At 44.6% G+C, this 21,394-nt stretch overlaps 1 protein-coding gene across 2 annotated transcripts in view; it reads left to right on the top strand.

Moving 5' to 3' along the window:
• The window catches only part of DVL1 (dishevelled segment polarity protein 1), a 57,941-nt gene that overhangs the window by 31,778 nt on the left and 4,769 nt on the right, over positions 1-21,394 (top strand). The window contains exons 4-14 of one of the 2 annotated variants that reach the window (XM_085242361.1): positions 1,997-2,109; positions 7,613-7,751; positions 11,757-11,850; positions 12,066-12,135; positions 12,929-13,068; positions 13,342-13,418; positions 13,875-13,942; positions 14,759-14,908; positions 18,148-18,279; positions 18,363-18,530; positions 19,032-19,238. In XM_085242361.1, coding sequence (XP_085098487.1) covers positions 1,997-2,109; positions 7,613-7,751; positions 11,757-11,850; positions 12,066-12,135; positions 12,929-13,068; positions 13,342-13,418; positions 13,875-13,942; positions 14,759-14,908; positions 18,148-18,279; positions 18,363-18,530; positions 19,032-19,238 — 1,358 coding nt within the window. The remainder of the gene's footprint in view (positions 1-1,996; positions 2,110-7,612; positions 7,752-11,756; positions 11,851-12,065; positions 12,136-12,928; positions 13,069-13,341; positions 13,419-13,874; positions 13,943-14,758; positions 14,909-18,147; positions 18,280-18,362; positions 18,531-19,031; positions 19,239-21,394) is intronic. The other variant, XM_085242362.1, reaches the window with a different exon arrangement.

Here is a 21,394-nt window from a genome sequence, read left to right on the forward strand (position 1 = left end):
CAAAGAAAATTTCCTTTCTCCCTCCCTGCTGAAGGTGCTGAAGCTCAGCCTGCATTTCATGCTCTACTGCTTCAGCTCACTGATTGCCAAATCCACGTCCACCTGAATGGGTGAGGCTGCTCCTGGGTCAGTGCATGAGTGACCTCTGCTCTTCCTTGCTGACATTTGCTCACAGCCCTTGGGTACGTGTGCTGGAAATTGGATTTGCTCAGCAATGGGAGAGGAAACAGGCCAGCTGCGAGGTTCCTCCCGTGCATTTAATTCTGCTGTCAAACACCTTTTATAAGCTAGTTTAGCCTGGAAAAGGCTTAGGACTGAGTAGTAATAGCAGTTGTCACGAGATGGTGCTGCTGAGATGTCTGGGTGCCTCGCAGGGCTGGCAGAGCTCTGTGCCCTTCTTTGTGTGTGACGAAGGCAGAAGATGCTGCCTTAGAAAAGTGTTACCCCCCATTTCAGTTGTATTGGGCTGGCCTGAGCAATGCAGACGTAGTTGTGTCAGCACTTAAATACATGCTTACACGTTGGTAGCTTCGTTAGGGCTTTGCCAGTGCATTCAGATATTTTCTTGAATAAGAGGCTGTTTCCTAATTGGTGTGGTGGGCATGTCAGTACATTTCATTTGTGCTGAGAGAGTGTGTGGGTGTGCAGTTGTAGAAAGCTTTCAGCAGCCCTCTTAAGTGGAACCACACAGATGTGCTTGTTTGTGCCAGCTGTTTGCTCAAGGTCCCACTGATGCACAGCAATGGGTGCCTGTCCATCAGACTGTGCAGCTGAGAAGATGCCCAGGTTCACCATCAGTTGGAGAGAAAAGAGCATCTCCATCATCCCCTTTGCTCCAACCAACTCTTCTTCAGTGACGGATCTCTTTCCTCAGCAGTGAGCTTGGAACAGATGGTTGCAAAGAGGTGCTCTTATGTATTCAGGGTGCTGCACTACAGCTACTGCTCTTGGTTTGCAGACATGTCTGCTGGAATTAGAAGGAAAAAAAAGCAGTGTGGTTTATGTGAATTGAGAAATGGCCCTTTCTCAGTGCTTGAAGTTCAAGAAGAAGGAGCTGGAGTTGTTTGTTTAGATTGGTCCCAGAAAGTGGCCCTAAGCCACAGGGCAGAATTCTCTGCTGCCTCTTTGAAACCTTTTGTTCTGATTAATTAGTTGTAGGAACAAGAAGCTGGCTCTCAGTAGAGCCTTCACAAGAGCATAATGGAAGAAATGTGGCCGCTGAGGTGGTCATCAGGATCTTTCTGCTTTTTGCCCTAAGCTTGCTTGCTCATAATGGCCCTTCACAGGGACTCATTAGATGAAGTGCTGTGCTGCACTGGCATAGCTGTGTAGCTTTTGGACGGTTGAGAAGATGAGGAAAGGACCTGGGGTCTGTCTGAGTGTTTTGCAGACGTGCACTTAATTATTTCAAGCTTTGCTGTGACTTGCAGGACTTCAGCCTTTAAGGTCAGCACTTTGCTTTACAGGTGGCTGCAGTGAAATACAGCTTCTGCCCCTTTGGCTGACAGCATGCTGCATGTGCAGCTCAGGTTGTTGTCAGGGAAACAAGCCTATCTGGAGAGGAACAAGCACTTGAGGAAGCATGCCAAAACACAGTTTGGTTTATATACATTTGGAGAAACTGTGGGAAGGGCAGTTTGCTTCCTTGTCTGAGTACATCCTTGAGAATAAGCCCCTGGTAGAGCATGTGCTGTGCTGGTTTTAGAGGAGGAGCTCATGCGTGCGTCTGTATGTATCTTGGATCATAATCTAAAATGATTCCTTTCCTGTGTCTCAGGGCATGGCTGTTGAACTATCTTTTCACTCTTCAGGTAGCTCTAAGGTGAGCAGAGCAGTCTGGAAGAGCTAGCTCTGCAGCTGCCGAATCTGTGTAGTAGTTTTCTGGATTCTAAACCAAATGGCTCACAAATGCAACTGTTTTTATTATTAAAAAAAAAAAAAAAAAGAAAGAAGAAAAACTGACTCCACTGTTTCTTCCTTATGTGTTTTCTAACAGCCCAAATGCTGCCAGCAGTCGGGATGGACTGGACAATGAAACAGGAACAGAGTCAGTTATCAGCCACCGTCGAGACAGACATCGGCGGAGGAATAGAGAAGGGCACGAGGATGGTGAGTGGATCATATTTCCCCTTTCTCTTTTAGAAAATAAAAGATTCTTCTGTTGTTATTTCACAGCAACAACTAGTTTTGCATGAGCACTGGAGAAGAGTGTGTCTGCATTCCTGTGATCTTCGAGGGACTGTTATTACTTTAATAGAGGAATTTGGTAATTGCTTTGAGACACTTTGAAGCTCAGCGTTTTTGAGGAGTTCTGGGTAACCTACAGCAAAGTGGCAGGGAGATACTTTTGGATGATGTACAGGATTTCTGTAGTATTAGAAGACAGCCTGGGAGAGGATAATGATGTAGCCAGCACTGAGTGCCATCATGGCTAGGTTGCCTTGTTCAACTTTGCTCACTTGAAGGAAGAGCACATTATCTGTATGAAGCGTTGGGAGTTTGCAGTGTAGACAGTTGGAAAGCCTTAGTATTTTAGCATTGCAAGGTCTGAGCCAGATCTTTTAAATGATTTCTGCTGATTTCTCCCGGCTTGGACCAGCAGTAGTCTTGCATGCTGGTATAACTGCAGCACACATATAAACTACAGAACATAATCTCTTGCCTCTAGTCTGTACATCAAAGTGAGCTTGTTTTTTCATTTGTTGCCAGACAAGAGTTTCCAGGCCTAATTAAGAATTAATAGATGCCACCCATTGAGTCTAAAATGGTCCAGAATATGGAATAGTTGGACCCAGGAGGTGCCATCACAGGCTTTGTTCACAGCTCCACCCAGTGAAGTATTAGCAAAGCAGAAGTCACATATACTGTGTGTTAAAAGCAGGTGTCTTCTGTTCATTTTACCTTTCCAATTTGTAAGTGACTCAGAGTGAATGAAAATTACTCAGTGGGTGGAGCAGAGAGCTGTCTTTGCATGATATTGCTTGCAGATCCCTGTGGGAAATCACAGAAACAGGGAGAATCTTTTAATAAGTGTGAAAAAATCTCGGTACTGGAAGAATGTTGAAAGGTGATTTGTTTTTCACATTAGTTTATTGCCTGCCTCCTTTGTTGTTTCCTCCTCCTCTTCTTAGAAGCTTTGTGAGCCTGATGAAAGGGAAGCATAGGCAGGCAGACTTCTTGGTCTCATTTTTAATTCCCTCTACCCCTTGCTTTTGCTCTGCTTCATGTTGCATTCAAGAAGAAGAGAAGGCGAGTGCTGGGATTCTCCCTAAGTTGTCTGCCTCCTTTTTTGTCAAACTACTGGCTGAAAATGCCAGGTCCTTTGTATGATTTCTGGTTATGTTCTTTTATGCTCTGATCTCTTAGGGCTACTCCTGTAACTCATTAGGTTGTAAAGAAAGCTGCTCAACAAAGTGTCCCTGTGCAGAGATGTTGTTGTCTTGACCTCCAGCACATTATGATTCCTACGTGTTGTGCTCAGTTCAAGCCTGGAATCTTAACAGGGAAAATATGTCAAAGCTTCCACGAAATGCAATTCCCTTGTAGAATCAGATTGTGCCAGTTTACCTGAGGGGTATTGGCTGTGTTTACTTAGGCTGCCAGATAATTTCTTGTGTATTACAAGCTCTCTGTATGGGTTTTCTTTTCATTAGAGGCTTAATGCTTTAAGGTGCTGAGTTACACTTGACATTGCTGAGTGCCCTTCATTCCTGCTGTGTCTCTTCTTTGCTCATTTACTGTATGGCAACATTAAGCCCTGAGGGTTGTGCACCGAAGAGCTAAAAATACCATCTTCACATTTGCCTGCCTGTCTTAAGTGCGTGTTATCCTTTGTATGTGTCCCTCCCTTCCTGGCTTGCTTCATGTGGCCAGAGCACGTGTTGCAAGCTACCTTTGGCTTCAGTAAATGAGCCTGTATTATTTCAGCTGAAACTGGCTTCAGCTTCAGGAGAGCAAGCTGAGAGATATTAGTTAAATGGATATTAAATGGGGGAAGAGTCATAGAAGAAGGGGGATGGGATGGGGAGGGGGCAGCAGGGTCGTGACTCCTGGTTCACAGTCAGTTTTGGGGGCACTGGAAAGGAGTGGTAAATCCTCTTCTCTTACAAAAAGAAGGAAATGCTGTTAGGCTGTTTCATCTTGTCCTGCAGAGGCTTGTTTAATACCAAAATTACAGCTCTAGTAATTCACAGAGAGGCAGGATGTGTGTTCCTCACTGGAGCCCTGCGTTGCCCACAGGTTGTTTCACAGGTATTAGTCATGCAAGTAGCCAAGATGTGTGTGCAGTGCTGTCAGCTCACTGAGGCATACAATAACACATACCACGTAGTATTTGCAACTGGTGGAGCTCATCGTTGGTGTGAAGTGAATGACAAAGAGTTACCCACCCTAACCACGAGGCTATCCCTGGCTATTGCACAAAGAAGAATTGTTTCCTAAGAAGAATTCAATAGTTTATTATAGACTTTGTTTCAAACAAGGTGAAGAAGGTGAGAAAAGGTGCTGCTGAGCCATTTGGGATCTGCTGAGGTGTGGGCACTTTGAACTTGAACCTGTGCAGGTCAGGGGAACTTGCTGCACTGATCCCTGACCACAGTGCAATTAAATTCAAGAGGATGAGATTCCTGTTCAGACTTGGAGAACCCACGGGGCAGGGAAGAGAAAGGGGAAGCACATTGAAGATCTGCTGCAGATGTAGTAAAATAAAAATCACCTGAAAGCAGTGCAAGCAGAGGAGCAGAATTCTGTTGTGAGCTGTGCAGAATAATCCATCCTGTCAGCCTGATGTTTAGAAACCAGTTTTCAGTGCATGGCAAGAGCTTCCTTTTGAGTTTGCCACTGGATTGCACTGAGTTCTCCCCTCCTCACTGCTCAGCTCCCCAGGTTACCTTTGTGTGTGTGTGTGTGCATTTCTAGATGTATGTATTTTAAGACATAATGGTGGTAAAACTGTGGAGGCTGCACGTGCAGAGAAGTGATTTTTTTATTTTTATATTTTTTTTTGGAGAGGCTTTTTATCCAAAGGGGCTTTTGTCCAAGTTGGGCATATGTCTCTTCCTGAACACCTTTCACATCAATTAGTAGGAAAACAATCGTTGGCATTAGCTTCAAATAAAATTAGTGCAAAAGGGCTGAGCTGTCAAGATGTCAGAGCTCCACTTTCTCTCTTAAAGCAACAAAAGTTCACATTGCTTTGGAAAGTTGACAAAGTCCTATGAAGTGAAAGTAGAGTGAGGATCTTAATTAGGAAGGTGGGAGGTCTGCTTGGCACATGTTCTCGGGACCCCTTGGTGACTGGAACAAAACTCCATGTCCCCTTTGGGAAACGGGACTGTGCAAGTTCTAATTAGGGAGGTAATTAAGAAACAAGTTTTCTTTGGCGCTGGAGGATTTTTTATAGCTACTGCTTGCTTTCTTGGCACATCTGCAGATGCCATGTGTGGATGCTGGAGCTTCAGCATGGAGTTGGCGGTGTGGTGAGCATAACTGTGATCCCCAAATGTTTGCAAAGAGCAGTTCCAGGTGTGCAGTCATCCCTACAGGTGTCTGTGTGCTTTACCATAGCGTGGTGAAGGACTGCAGCTCCAAAAAGATTGCAGTGGGACAGAACAGCACCGACTGTAACCTCTGCATGCAGCTGTGAGTGCACAGATGGAGTTGCAAGTCTTTGTTAATAAGGAGGTAACAATTTCGTGTCAATAATTGGACTCAGGACATTCTGAGGATGGAAGCTCAGCTATGCCTTCTTCCCAAACCACTCTCACCTTTATTCTTTGCAGGGTTACAGAGTATTCTTTACAACCTCTTGGAGCAGATGCTGCTTTCTGCTTTCAAGTCCCGTTTGATTTTGCACTTTGATGTGCCTTTGTCCCTCAGGCAGGACCAGCTCTGCTGTTGATAAAAGCCAAGGAAGACATACTTTAACCTCTGAGGCTATACTTTATTCTAATCTCTGTGACACATGGAAAAGCCTTTGTCAGACAGTCTCAATGGGCTCCATCATCCCCTAATGAAGAAACAGGAGCAGAGGGTCAATGGGGCAGGAAGTCCCTGCTTATTAGTGGGACAGGCATTGAACCAGAGCAGAGTCTGGGTTACACTGAGGGTGGAATACCTGTCTGTGCTTTGTGAGTGGCATTACCATCGTGGCTTGTATTCGGTGTGGTAATGGTTCCCTACCCATACCCCAAACGGTTCTCACTTAATTAGAAAAACCTTAGGAAAAGGAGGAGCTGCCTCAGTGCCTGCCCCAGGCTGTGATGGGGTGGAGAAGTGTGGGTGCTGCAGGGCAGAGCGGGGCTGCTGCTGCCTGAAGAGGGATGGCAGGGGAGATGGGGGCCTTTGGAGCTGCTCACGGGCTGCAGGAAAAGCAGGGGACAGAAGATGGCTTCAACATGAAGCAGTGATTTTTCCCAGGAGTGGAGGTATGTTTTCCAGGTAGTGTTTGCTGTGAGGTGTTTAAACTTCACTGAAAGTTGTTCTTCCTTAAGTGTGAAAGTGATGTGGGAGGGTCTGGTGGTGGGGCCAAGGGCCCAGGCCATGTCAGCCTGGGCTTTCTAAAGGTCTCAGGTCGAAATCTTGGGATAATTCTGTAACTCTGTTCTAAATTTATTATCCCAGGTGCTGAATGGGAGCACCACACCAGGATGCTGAGACTGTTGCAGTGCTAAAGCTCACTGCTGTTAATGACACTGAAAGCAAGCTCTAATTTACTCTGGTTATCCATTTATTAATACCATTAATAATTCAACGAGCTGTGCTGCTGTGCTGCTCTGTTGGAGAACGTGGTGGTAAAGCTGGTTTGAGAGAGTTTGAGATGCATGAAACAAGATTTCATGTGAGAGTGGCTCATCTATCAGGTGTGATTGCAGTGTGTTGCAGAGATAGCAGTGTGAGAAAAACAGCAAAGTCAGTGCAAATAATTTTTGTTCTGTTTCCCCAGTCCTTCAACATAGGCTGCTCAGCAGGTGGGCTGCTCTTGGGTACAGGAATTTTTGGGATCATAGCATGGAGGAAGAGCATACAAATACGTGTATATGTGTTTTTCATAATCCTTGAGTCTTCAGGACTGGAATTTTCCAGTGTCCCAGCAGGAGCCTGACTTTTTTCATTTCGTACACATGAAAAATAACAACTTGTGGGAAGCTCTTGTATCTTTGGTTGTTTTGTGGGACTTGGATGGAGCAATAGTGCACAGTGGGGATTTCCCTTGGTGGGCACAGTGTGGGTGGGGACGTGGTCACTGCCACGGTTCTGAGGTGTTCTGGTAGGAGCCAACTGCAGCAGGAGAGGCAGCATTCATTTTCCTAATACTATTAGAGTACTCATTTATGCCTACTGCTTCTGGCTTTATCTCCTTTACAGCTTGCCTGTGAACTGATACGTAGGCAAGTGGAAATGTTAGGGAAAAGATAGATGGGCAGGCCAGGGCACTGGGTTTTCCAGCTGTTGGATGAAGCCAGGTTGTGTAAAGAGCTTGGTTTCTGCATGTGGATCCTCCTGCAAAGTTGGCTGCAAGTCACAGTGTGGAAGCAGTGCTACTCATTGTACGCCGTTTCTTCCTTCCTCTTCCTCTTCGCCCAGTAATACACCATTTCTTTTCTTCCTATAGTCCCTCGAATCAATGGCCATCCCAAACTGGACAGACATCGTGAGCACCCTCCTGGTTACGACAGCTCTTCTACCATGATGAGTAGTGAGCTGGAATCCAGCAGCTTCATCGACTCGGACGACGATGACAACACCAGCAGGTAGGGCACTGCTGTAGTGACTGAGCTGTTAAATCCCATTTCCATCTGTTTCCCAGCTGCTGGTCCGTGTATCTGGGCTGTCCTCAAACATGCTGGTAAGAAGGTTTATGTACTTCTTCCTCTTGTTCCTGCTAGATATGATTTGAGGACAGGTAATCCATCAGTAATCCATCAGTGTCGTATAAAATCACTGCTCTGAGAAAAGAGCTGACTTACTGGGCTCCCTACCCAAAGTGCCATCAGTTAAGAGAAAGTTCTGTTCCTGTTCTTTCCTTTTAATGGCAGGAATGGTTACATTTTAAAATCCAGGCAGTGTGTAACTGTCTCCTTAGTTGTGAAGCAGTGGTGTGGTTATTGTAACAAAATACAGCCCTGGTCCATTCCTGTCGAGCAGGCACCTAACTAAAGAAAACAGTAAAAGAATTCCTGTTTAATTACATGGTCTGAGGCCTATGGGCAGTAGGGGAATTCATCAGGGTGAGTGTTATTGCACAGGCAGGCTGTGGTGCCACATATTTATGACTTCTTAATTATTATTTTTTTCTTTTTACGTGGACAGAAGGAATATCATGAATTGTTCCTTTTTCCAAAAATCATTTCAAGACATCCTTCTTAATCCCTAGAGGATACTTGTGTTCTTAAAATGTTTGCAAGCCAATACATTTCTCGGATTTAAACTATCCATTTTTAAATAGGCAAAATCAATCAAAGCCTGTGTGGTTCATTTTCCTGTCTTCAGTGCCAGCATTCTCTAAACACCATCCCTAGAGCTGTTTAAAACATTCAGCCAAATGGGCCATGAAAACCCATTAGAGATCTGTGAGAGCTGGCAGAGAACAAATGACAGATCCTGTGGTTGTAACTGCAGATGTCTATGAAGAAGGAAAGGTGCAGCGTGATGTTCTTAAATTTTAGGTAGAAGAGGAGCAGCAAAGATCCACTGCTATTGGAGGTCTTTACACACTGGCTGTGTTTACAAACATTAGTTTATTGAACTCCGTTGATCTGTTTGGTCTGAGAGTTAGTCATAGCTTATATACCTGTTGAAGAGCAATAGCTTCAAATTCTGTTTCAAGGCTGGGTGTTCCCAAAGGGCTGGAAGGGTGGCTAAATGAATGTTTCAGGCTGGGTTCTGAGTTAGGTTTGAGAGCTTCTTTTGCAGTTGCCGACACTTGAAGACACAGAAAATTACTTACCTGGATGCTTTTGTGCTTCACATGGGTATTCATACGCATCAGGGCTGGAAGATCAGAGCCTTCCCAAAGCCTGTAGGGCTTCCAACCCTTCCTTCCCCCATTTCAAAATCAAAAACCAAAACCAACAATGAGAGGAAACCGACAACGAAAACCCACAAACATCAACAACCCTGCAGCTGATTGTGTTTCTTGGACATAACTTAATCATTTCCGGGGCAGGAAGAAATGCAGTAGGGCAGGATTAGCACAGTCAGGGTGGCCTCTGAAGCACATCACTCCAAACCCAGCTCAGTCTTTCTGTATATATTAATAACATAAAGCTTCCTGCGTCTGACCTGCAGAGAAAGTGGCTCTTTGAAGCTGCAGCCGAGGCCTTTTCCTTTCTAGGCTGGGGCAGAAGCTGTTGGCACACAAAATAGCTGCCAGGCCAGCTAGTCAGGAAGAACAACTAAATGGAATGCTCCGAGGTATGCTGTTGTGTTGCAGCGATGATGCTCTCAAGCAGATGAGAGATCGTGCTGGCAGGGAGAAGTTTCCTTTAGAGGCAAAAACAGCCAAATAGCAAATGGAGCATGCTGCAGATCTGCTGGGGATGGAGGCCTGGGGAAGACAAGGTTGAAGGGGGTAAGTTGGTTAATTACAGCTGTAGGGTCAGAGCTTGCCTTATGGGGGGGCTGTATGTAGGGGAGGTCAACAAGTGAGGCAGCAGCATCCCTTACAGATGACTTCCAAGCGGAGAGCTTGAGGGTGTTTATTTCCTTTGTCTTCAGTATGTGATACAATTGAATGTTAGTCTTGTTTGCAGGCAGTAGGTGGTATTTTGGATACATGTTGACGTAGGGAGCTTGTGGTAGACATTTCTGTCTTCTCTTAAGCAAATATCTAGCAAATGTGAAGTACACAGCAGGAGGCTTATTGTCAGCAACTTGCAATTACTGTTCTTGATTCAATGAAACTGATACAATTCACTGTGACACTGACTGGGAGCAGAGTCTGAAGGCAGAGGGTTTGTTTGCAGATGGGAACACTGAATTTATGCTGTAATTGGTGGAGGGCAGCTCACAGCTTTCTTACAGCATGTGAAGGCATCTTGTTGCTCGGCTCGCGTTCAGGCAGTGGAGCTGCCCCACTCTCTTGCCTCTGTTCTTTTTGCTGCCTTTTGGGAAGAGCAGCCAGGTTTATTGTGATGGGAGCAGCATGCCTTGCTTTTCTGCAGGTTCTCCCTTACTGCTGCATGCTGGAAGGTTTGAGCTGAGTCCTGCAACTGAGGCAATGTAGGGGAGAAGAGGAGCAGAGTGAAATCAGAGAGGGGATGGAAAGGAGGAGAACATTGATAGTAAAATGCAAGGGGGTTTTGTGTCAGTCTTTGCCAGTACTGCAAAAACAGCAGTAAACGTTGAACGGGTTCAATTTTTGGGAGCCCAGCATTTGAAAGACCTCTTTATCTTCCCTGTGGAAAAGGGAACAAGCTCAGAAAACCAGGTGCTGTGAGCTGCTTCCACAGATGGAGAGCTATCAGATCTTTGATCTCCTTAGAAAACACCACCTCTTGGCTCTTTAAATTAATATGCCTTGTTGGGAGGGGAAAAAGGAGTGTTAACATACCTGAAATAGTTATGTGAGCTTAAAGAGAACATGAAGAGCTTCACGCCCTCTGAGCAGCCCCATCATTGGTAATGCTCAGCTGGGCGTCCTTGACTCAGACAAACCTGGGTTTCCCAGTGTGGTGGGTTGTAACCTCATGGCAGCAAGCTCTGTTTTGGGATTGCCAGTATCAGATCTTGCATGAGGTATACTGGCATGCCTGTGTGCAGCAAGAACTTTGAAGATAGGGACGTGGAAACGAGGGGAAAAAAAACTGGCACAGTTTTCTTTGTGCCAGTGCCAGTCCAGTTACTTGTTGTATTGGGTTGGATTGGTTTTGATCTTAGTTAATAGTGGAGCATTACTTTGTCTCTTTTGCCATTCTTAACATCATAAATAGAGGAAAGAGATCCCTGTGGTGTTGCAGTGGTATCTCTGAAATCCAGACTTTGTTCCAGGCTTCTGAAATGAATTTGGGCAAATCCACTTATCTTTTACTGTGCCTCAGTCCACTCTCTGTAAAATGAGAATAATTAACTTTCCTAATGTAGGAGAGCCTAAGGGATAGATGTGTAGGACGTGATGCATTTAGGGTGTACAAGTTTGAAAAACCTTAGGAAAAAGAACAGAACATGCAGAAGTAAACGATGTTCACCATCCCTCCACTGCCAGTTGGTAGTAGCCATTATCAAGAGCTACTTTATTTCATTGAGTTCCAGTCTCTGTTTACAGAGTGCTAAGCAGCAGAAGAAAGTGAGAAAGGCCCACATCAAATAATATGAAGACTGAAGTCGTTGTTTAACGTGCAGCTGTTCTTACAGCATGCATTTCTCCTTGGGCATGGAGTCAGGCCCACTGCTCAAGGAGCAGAAAGCAGCTGCCTCCAACCTTGGGGTGCTTAAAACAGGCTGATACACGCCTGTCGCAAGGCATGTTGCTTTCAGTGTTGATCCAAGAATGAAGCAAGCTGGTAAAATGTATTCTCTAATCCATGCTGTAGAGGAGCTGGTAACTTCTCTGTGCTCATAGGGGGAGGTGAAGATGCAGCACTTGCTGGGATTGAGCAGCAGTTGAGAGCTGTGCTTTGTCAGCTCGCTGCTGGTGTCTGAGTGGCGACTCTTTGGTGTCTGTGGGACTCAGCCTTGTTTTTGGCAGGGTGCAGAGAACTGCGAATGGCTCAGCTTTATGGAGTTGACATTTGCTCTCAATTCTCAATTTCCCTCAGGTTGAGCAGTTCCACTGAGCAAAGCACTTCATCACGGCTCATACGGAAGCATAAGCGCAGGAGGAGGAAACAAAGGATGCGGCAGATTGACAGGGTAAGGCTGGCACCATCATTTTCCAAGAAGGTGAACTGTGATTCTGAGTGTAGCATGCAAATCAGAAAGGGATTTGGAGGCCGTAAGAGGTTCCTGGATACCTCCCAGACAGAAACCTATTAATGAGTTACTGATGAATTAGCGCTTATTAGTTATTTGTCTTGTCTTATTTGGAGCCACTTACAACCTTGAGAATTTTCTGTTATGTTTTGCAGTCATCCTCGTTCAGCAGCATCACAGATTCCACCATGTCCCTAAATATCATCACTGTCACACTCAACATGGGTAAGAGGATGAGCAATGTTCGTTCTGATGTGTTTTGTTATGGCATACTGGCCTTTGGAGTCAATAGGAAGTTCCTTGGTTTGAAAGAACTCCTTTTGGACAGAAGGGAATGGCAGCTGGGATGGCAGCTCTGACAGTGCCTGGGTTCCTAGTCCAGCACTGGATAATAGGAGCCATTTGCAGCAGCAGCTCAGTGTTCTTCCTGAGAAGCCTGGGGAAGGAGCTGGAGCTCTGGACCCAGAGGATGGAGTTGTGCTCATATTTCTAGGAATGGTAAGGAGCCAGAGGTTGTCCTTCTGTTCTTGTTCCTAACACTGAAAGTTTGCCTTTCTGGGGTTCACGTGTTTCATTGTTTAGCCAGATGGAAATAGACAGAACTGTCACTTCAGTGCCTTTCAGCAGCATCACGTTTTTCCTCTTAAGTGTGGAAAAGCATTGCCTAGTGCTGATCAGCTGCCTAATTTCTAGGTATAGACACATCTTTTCTATGTTATTTCCCTTGATGATTTTTAACATAAATTTTCAGCGTCTTGTATGAAGAAGTGATGCATTTAGCAGCTTTTCCCTGCTGTCTGTCTCTGAACATGCCAGGCAAACTTACCCCAGCAGGGTAAATTTTGGGGTAGTTGTGAATCAAATGCAGCCCAGCTGACGTGTTGTGAGAAAGCAATGAACTGAACTTTAAGGGCTGAAGTGACCAGCTCTTAGCTCTTCACTATCATTTCAATCACTTTGTTTGCTTTTTTTTTGTTTTTTTTTTTCCCTCCCCACCCTCCACTTTGTACCTGTATAGAAAAGTATAACTTCCTGGGAATCAGCATTGTAGGACAAAGCAATGACCGGGGTGATGGTGGCATATACATTGGCTCTATTATGAAAGGAGGGGCTGTGGCAGCAGATGGACGAATTGAACCAGGAGACATGCTTCTGCAGGTTGGTCCTTGTGCAGAAATATGCACTGATCTCTTTCACATTGATGGTTTCAGCTCAGTCAACCCAGCAGGTCCGTGGAGTTAGTGAACTATCAGCAGAATTCATCCATGCTCAGAGAAATATGGCACAAAAACTGTTGTCACTTAAATCTTTGTGAACTCTGCTGCATGGATAGTCAGTGTGTTCTGAGAAACAGTATTTCTCTCTGAATAGCTAAAATGGCTTTACTATTCCTATTGCTGAACCTGATGGCAGCTTTTTCTATCATTTCAGGTGAATGATGTCAATTTTGAGAACATGAGCAATGATGATGCAGTACGGGTTTTACGGGAAATAGTCTCCAAGCCAGGGTAAGCATCTTACCAAATCTGCTGCTTATCCTCTGCGCTCCTTATTGGCGTTGAGCAAACCTCACAGAAATCAACATTTTGATCTGAATAAGCAGCTGGCGTGACTGCTGATTTCAACTCTGAGCTTCTCAGTGTGAGTGATGAGGCTGGTTTCAGTGTGCCAGCCAAAGCCAACACAAACTGGGAGTTGCCTGGTTTCAGTAGCACTGTTTGTTTATGGAAAGTGAGTTTGAATGTCTCAGAATCTGATCATTCAACAGATTTCACCAATAGCGCTACGATATGTGGGAAACAGAAACTCATCTGATACTGTCTGTACTGAAAATGGTTTGACAAGCATCTCAAAAACCTTCTCAGAACGTGCTTGATAAGTTTGTTTCAGAGAGTTGACTGTGGTAGTTGTGACTTCTGTGGGGGAAGCTGAGAGTCTCCCTTACCTGTTTTCTTTCTTCCTAGACCTATTAGCCTAACGGTAGCCAAATGCTGGGACCCCACTCCCAGGAGTTATTTCACCATCCCCAGGGGTGAGTACAAACTGATGCTCCTTGCTGAGTTCCTTTGGAGCCATCAAGGTCCAGAACATTTTCAGCTATCTTCTGATTTCCTTTCCCTGCAAGTTCCACGCTTCTAATTTCAAGTTTGGATGCATTGTTTTATAGGCTTAAGATGCTCTTTTTGAGACTGCAGCACCCACTGAATTCATGGGAGATTTTCTTTTCATTCACATGACTTTGGGTTAAGCTCTTAGCCTTTTGCTGGCTACATTCTGCTGAGCTTAATTGATACAAAGTTTGGGGGAAGAATAGGCTTAAGTATTAAAAAGCCTCATTTTACCACATATGCACTTAGAAAGAATTTAAATGGATTGTATTTAAAATTTGAGGCAAGCCACATAGTAAAATATAGACAAACAGTGTTGAAAATGATGTAGTTTAAGAGTTTTGATTTAATAAATAGTTCAGTGGCTATAAAAGGTCTGTGTTCATCTGAAAAGCACAGCTGCCTCCTGCTGGTGAGAGCTGTGCTTAAGGTAGTGAAGCCAGTGTGTTACCAGTCCTTCTAAGCTTGAGAACTTCTTTCCAACAAACGAGAACGTTTCCCAGATGGAAAAATAGCATAGCTGCAGGAACAGGGCTAGCATGGTTATGTCCTGTGAGACTGATGTAGCAGTTCCTAGATTAAACCAAATACTGCTGGCAAGGTGCTTTCTGTTCCCTTCTGCTGGGGCTGTCTCAGTTGTGACAACAGAATGGAAGGACTTAATTAGATCCTACTGTTTACTGCAAATCGGATTCCATTCGACTCATATATTTTTTTTCCCCTTTCTGGTTGCTTTGCAGCTGAACCAGTGAGGCCAATTGACCCTGCGGCGTGGATCTCTCATACCACAGCCATGACGGGAGCGTACCCCCGTTACGGTATGAGCCCCTCCATGAGCATCACCACATCTACCAGCTCCTCACTAACAAGCTCAATTCCCGATTCGGAAAGTAAGTCACACTGCGGCCAGCACAGGGCAGGCATCTTCTGCTCGGGGCCAGCAGTGCAGAGCTGTGTGCAAAGCCGACCCCAGCCACAAGCACCATGAAAACGACAGCCATCACAGAGCTCTTGAATGTTTTCTTAAGTTTGTAATTCCTAAGGGGAGCATAAAGCCTTTTTCTGAAGGTCAGAAGTTAATGCAGCCCTGTTTTGCCAGGGTTCACATGCAGGATGAAGTGGCTTCCCTTCTAAAGTCACAAGGCAGGCCCCCAGCTGTATCCCTGCAGGTGAATGTGAGGGCTTCCTCCTTGAATTCTGCTGGTTTTCTTTAGGAACTTTAATCATTTCCTTCAAATGAATGTCACTGGGTGCCAAAGAATCATTTAGAAGATCTTCACTGATAGTTACATAGCCTTCTTTTATACTTTTTTTATCCTCTTAGAATTTATTGAACTGGGAAAAAAACAGAGCAGATGTCCCATGTGAAGTTCATGTTAGAGTTCAGCCTTCTTTCCTGGTTTGTCTGTCTGGGGCAGTCTCTAATATCATCACATCCATGTAACCAACAAGTTGTCATATTTAAAAGGAAAAAAGCCCAAACATACAACCCAACCCTTTGAGGACTTAACAGATCAACGTGATATCAGTGATTAGTGACAGTCTTTCCTGGCCAAAGGCTGAAGCACAGAAGTTGCTTTGACAGGGCCCAGCTCAGTCCTATCAGACTGCATAGATGTCTGCCTCTCTTTCTCATTCCCTTTATCTGATTTTTCAAGAGGATTGTGCCCAGAGTTACACCTCACCTTGTATTGAAAAGGAGGTTATTTTTTTTGTAGGTGTAGCTCAGTGCCTTTTTAGACAGTGGGCAGCAGCACTGAAGGGACATCTGCAGTAGAAAGCAAGTGGATCATTTACATGATGCTTAATCACATGATGTGTTTTCAGCCTTCCAGGTACTAAAGATTGATGGAATCATTGTATCTGATTGCTGTCCAATGAGAGTCTGTTACTCTTCTTTCTTTCCTCTTGAAATACTCATGTATCATGTGCCTTGACATACAGTAATGTGATTGGGAAGTGTGGAATGCAGACATCCTTTCAATCATACTTTCAAAATAAAGGTTATTTGGGAGCAGAACCATGTTTCAGGAGACAGCTTCTCATTTCTGTGCTTTTCTGGATGCAAGAAGGGCTTTCCTGTGACCTTCTGTTTAGCACTGCTTCCCTCAGGTCAGTCCTGTGAACCTCACTGTGCACAGCAGGCAGCACTGCAGGGTCCTAAGGGCAGAGAGCACCTGTCCTGTGGGCCTCCTTGCCAGGAAAGACAAAGCTGGGGAGGAAGGGAAGATGAGAGGAAAAGCAGGAGAGAAATAATGCATTTATATCTCAGACAGACTCGCACACGATGGGGCTTTCTCACTTTTCATGTCCCAGTCCAAGATGCTTTATTTCAGTCCCTCTGAGGACAGAATTGCCAATATTTGAAGTGCATGTAGTACCTGTTCTACAGAATCTGGCTGTAAAAGGGGAAGCAGTGAATTACTGGAGTCACGTAAGACAAGTCTGTTTCATGCTTCCTTTTTGAGCATTGTGGATGTATGTTTTACTGTGTTCATACAACAAGACCAGGATTAAATAGTTCTAAGTGAATTGAGTAATTCAGCTTTTCTTCTGATTAGCTTTCCTTTGTTCTCTGACCTCTGGATCAAAATTGAATTTCTGTATCTGAAGTAGTTTCACAGCCACTGCCACATCAGTGCTGGTGGTTAAAGTATCTGAGATTCTGGGGCCTTGCAAATTACCACAGCACAGTGGATTACCACAAACAGGGGTTGTTCCAGCAGCTGTCTTACTTTTTCAGGCAGATTCCTTCAAAAACAAGAGTATCCAAGCCAAAGCTGGCTGAAGGCAACCTTTTTGTTTGGGCAGATGTACTTCCTCACTCAAGTAGAATACAACCAGGGCTGGGTATTACATGTAACAGGACTTCATTTCCCCAGGGCATACACCTTTTTTTTTTCTTAACAGGATCTGCCAAAGGGAAAAAAGGCCACTTAGAGACACAAAGCCAAAGTCCTGAGACACAGTTTGGTGGGCCTCCAGGATGGGGTTACACTGTGTGCTGCGCCTCAGGTTTTCCCATCACTGTGGAGGTGGTCATGCCCACAGCTGACAAAGCTCAGACCAGCGTGGGTGATTTTTAAGATGCACCTGAGAAATATTCATGTCTGCATAGCAGAAAATACTGCTGATGGTTTGGCTAGTGTTGTTCTTTGCAGGCAGGTTGCAGGTCTCCAAGAAAAAATGATTTGTTGCTCCTCTCATTGATATTGAATATTGATTTTTATATGTTTTGTTTTTTTTTTTTCCTCCAAATGAAGATGTTGCTTTTTGCCACTAACCAAACTAACTTCAAGCAAAAGCAAATGTTAGTGTTTATTCGCTTGATAAGTATTGAAATTGCATGCACGGATGGCATTGGATGTTTTCATGAATATTAGCAGTGCACTGAAAGAAGCATTCTCAGTTTTCATTGTTTCATGCTCGTTGTACCTTATATCAACATTTTGAGTTGCTGGAAAAGAGCAAACTTGGTTCCCATGTGCTTTGGAAAGGTGGGTGATGTGTGGGCTGGGAGAGGGGAGGGGAGGAGGGTTCTGAATTCCTCTTGGAGGAGGGTTTGAACTGCAAGCACAGAGCAAATGTGCTGGAAGTGAGTTTTCTAGGACTGAGAAGATGGGAGCAGGAAGTAGAATTGGGTGCCGTGTCCTAAGAAAATAGTCCTGTTGTATATAGATAGGTTGACTGAAGTTAGGTGCAGTTAGGACAAGGCAAAAGTCAAAGAATAAGCTGGAAAACCTCTACAGAGGTTTGCACTGAGCTGTTGGGTGGGTGCTGTTCGTGGCAAATCGAAATGAAAACTGTGACCAAGGAACTCCTTGTGTTTCATCTTGGACAAATCTCATTGAGATGTGGATTGAAACAATGCAGTGCTGATCTGTAGCTGATGGGTGAACTGAAGACATGTGGGGACTTGGCATCTCAGTGACTGAACTGGTTGCACTGAGCACAATCTCTCCAAGAACTGCCCTGAAAGCTGTAATTTATGCCACTGCTGGGGTGAAATGGGGAACTTTTCTGTCTGGTTTTGCATCTGTTGGTGGAGCTGTATCTTGAAATTGTTTCATCCAATCCTTTTCAGACTGTGTTCATTTCAAAGAAGCATGTAACCTTCTTTTGCTTTTAGAATTAGAAGAATCTCCCTTAACTGTGAAGAGTGACATGGCTACTATTGTCAAGGTCATGCAGCTGCCAGACTCAGGCCTTGAAATCCGGGACAGGATGTGGTTAAAAATTACCATCTCCAATGCAGTGATAGGTAAGCACAACTGGTCCTTAACCACTAGCTGCTGTAACTTGATTTGGATGTTCCTGAGTCTTCCATTCCTGTTGTCGTTTTAGGAGCAGATGTTGTTGACTGGCTTTACACACACGTGGAAGGCTTCAAAGACCGACGGGAGGCTAGGAAGTATGCCAGCAGCATGTTAAAACACGGCTACCTCAGGCACACTGTGAACAAAATCACCTTCTCAGAGCAGTGCTATTATGTCTTTGGAGACCTCTGTGGCAGTAAGTTCCGCATCTGTGAAGGGCAGAGCTGCACGTGTGTTATCTCTGCTGTGCTCACAGGATGCACAGAGGAGAGCCCTGCGGAGTTTGACAAGTGAACGTTTCAGAACAGGCCATTATGCTGAAGTTGCATGGCAAGTGATAAACATTTCCTGTTAGACCAGCAATTAGACCCTTTGAAAAAGAATGGACTCATTGCACTGGGGCTCAAGGGAGCAGGATTAATTTCTGGAGATGCCAAGAACTTCCTGCTTGTCAGTCAAGCTGTTTCTAGTCTGTAAAATGAGAATTATTTCCCCTTGACTTGAAGAAATGCTGCAAAGGTACCTTGGTGCTCAGTGGTAAATATTCCTGTCTGCCCTGCCGTGTGTGATATTTTGAGTAACCCGTCAAGACTGAGTCCCTCACAGGCACACCAAGAGCTGTGTAAGCCATTACTGATACTCAGGAGTCAGCTATACAAGGGAAGAATACAATCTTCATCTTTTCTTTCTTTTCCAGATATGGCTGCACTGAACCTCAACAATGGTTCTAGCGGAGCATCTGATCAAGATACCCTTGCTCCACTTCCACATCCTGCTGCTCCCTGGCCTTTAGGTCAAGGATACCCCTATCAGTATCCTCTGCCCCCTCCGTGTTTTCCACCAGCATACCAAGACCCAGGCTTTAGCTATGGTAGTGGCAGTGCAGGGAGCCAGCAAAGCGAAGGTAAGCTGGTTAATCTGGTACGTATTCCTACAGCTACCATTACCCCTGACCATTTGCTTGAGTTCCTTAGTACTGTTTGTGCTCCTGTCTCGTGGTTTCCTGTGCTTACTTGCATGGATTTGGTGTGACTGCATGCAATCAAAACTGTTTTCGTGTGTGATGGAGTGGGTTAGCCTTTCAGCTCTGTATTGAAACTGCCAGCAGTGTTTGATCTGAGTCAGTGCTATGTACTGTTTCTGGTTGTGCTGTGGTTCTGTTCCAAATGCAGAACGCCAATGGGAATCTAGAGCCAAGCTGTCTGTGGCATGGGCATCTATACTTTGCCTACCAAACAGCACCACACAGGAAACTGCTGCTTGAATAATGTTAATCAGGCCAACATTAACAACTCAGTTGTCCCCCCCTGTTAAAACAGATTTAAAATATTGACCCTTTTCAGAGGTCAGAGCCATTACCAACAGTGGGGGCTGCAGTCACTTGATATTGCTGGAAATGAGGCCATTGGGTTGCTGGTTGCTGGTGGAACAGGGATTAGGACCAAGGTAACTGAAGTGATCAGTGCAATCACTCTATTTGCTTGGGTGAGACAAGCGTGAGGTGAGCAGCAAGGAGGTTACAGGGCTGAAATACTGCTCACAGGGAGGAGAGTCTGTATGGTGATACGAGACAGGGGAAAAAAGGATAGTGCTACGTGGATTAAAAACCTGACCTCTTCCTTTTCTGCTGTAGGATCGTTTTGCCATTCATTTTTAAATCTTAGAAAGTAAAAATTACATTTTGTGGCTGTACCAACAGGGTCCCACTGCTTTCTGTTGGGATGCTTTATAAATCACTTCCAAATTGGGTTTTGTTTTTTTTTGGGCAGCTGGAACAGGAAAGGTATGGTATTTCATCCATGCACTTGTGTTAGTAGCTAAGAGAGCCCTGTGGAAGGCATCAAGAGTGTTTAAATTAAGAGTTTCAACTCTTTCCTTGTTCTTCATTTAGAAACTACACTGCTGTGTTGTTTCTTACTTTATAACTGTTATTCCCTTGTTTTGTTCTGAGCAAGCATTAGACTGAAGGATTCATAGAGGAATGGCTGACTCTAGGGGATTGGTAAGCTTCAAATGCCTCCATGATAATAATGACTTCACAGCATGATCATTTAGACTCCCGTGACCCAAATGTTTAGCTGTGTTTTTCCTTTTTTGTCTCAACGCACGACAGTCCAACAGTGTGACATGAGCATACCAAGCTGTTTGCCCCCCATGTGATTGTGCTGCAGCAGCCACGAGAGAAAGGCATCAGGTAGCTTGCTGCCAGCTCAAATGGGAAAGAAACCCCTGCCACCAGTCTCTTCACCACCCTTTGTAAAAAGAAAGAAATCCCAGTTTTTAATTCACGAGCCTGATGTTGTCCATCAGGATTTTATATATCTTCAGGAGCTGATTGGCTGAATAACATTTGAGCAGATGTTTTGGGCAGGTACTGAGAGTGTTGGGCCACAGGTTTGTGCCGGTCACTCTCTATATACAGATACAAATTGGGTTGCTGTGTTTTCTATTTATGTATCTTGTTAGTTCGTAGCTGGTAAATGTGGCTTTGCATCAGGAGACAAAAGAAGATGTCATTCAGAGTGACAAGCTGGCCCTTATTCTGCTGGTTGGGATCCTTCCTAGCAGGAAGACAATCTTGCACTAGGAGCTTTGGCTTAAGTCATAACACTCTCTACACTGCAGGAACTTAATGAAATACCATGTGGGTTTCTTGTTATTGTTTGTTTGCTTTTTTTTTTTTTTTTTTTTTTTTTAAGGCTAATTAATTTAGAAATGTCTCCTGACATCTATCCCATCTCTGATGGTAATAGAGCATAACCTTCAACTTCCCTTTTGAATCAGTTCCAAAGCTTAGCAAAGCTTATATGTAGCAATAGCTCAGCTTACATACCAGCAGCAGCCCTTTGTTTTCCTGAGCTGGTTTAGTGGCCTCTGCTGGGAACATCCTTCGTGTTCCTGATTCCTTATAGAGCAGCTCAATAAATAACTCCAACAACAAAACACTACAGTGATGAATTTTAGAAGAGCCTACCTAGTGAATGCAACAGAAGGACTTCAGTTTAACCTCAGGAGGTTCAGCCTTGGGCAGCAATCTGCCCAGCTGATACACAAATCAAA

The sequence above is a fragment of the Meleagris gallopavo genome, chromosome 23, assembly GCF_905368555.1.
Source record: "Meleagris gallopavo chromosome 23, MGAL_WU_HG_1.1, whole genome shotgun sequence".
NCBI lineage: Eukaryota > Metazoa > Chordata > Aves > Galliformes > Phasianidae > Meleagris > Meleagris gallopavo.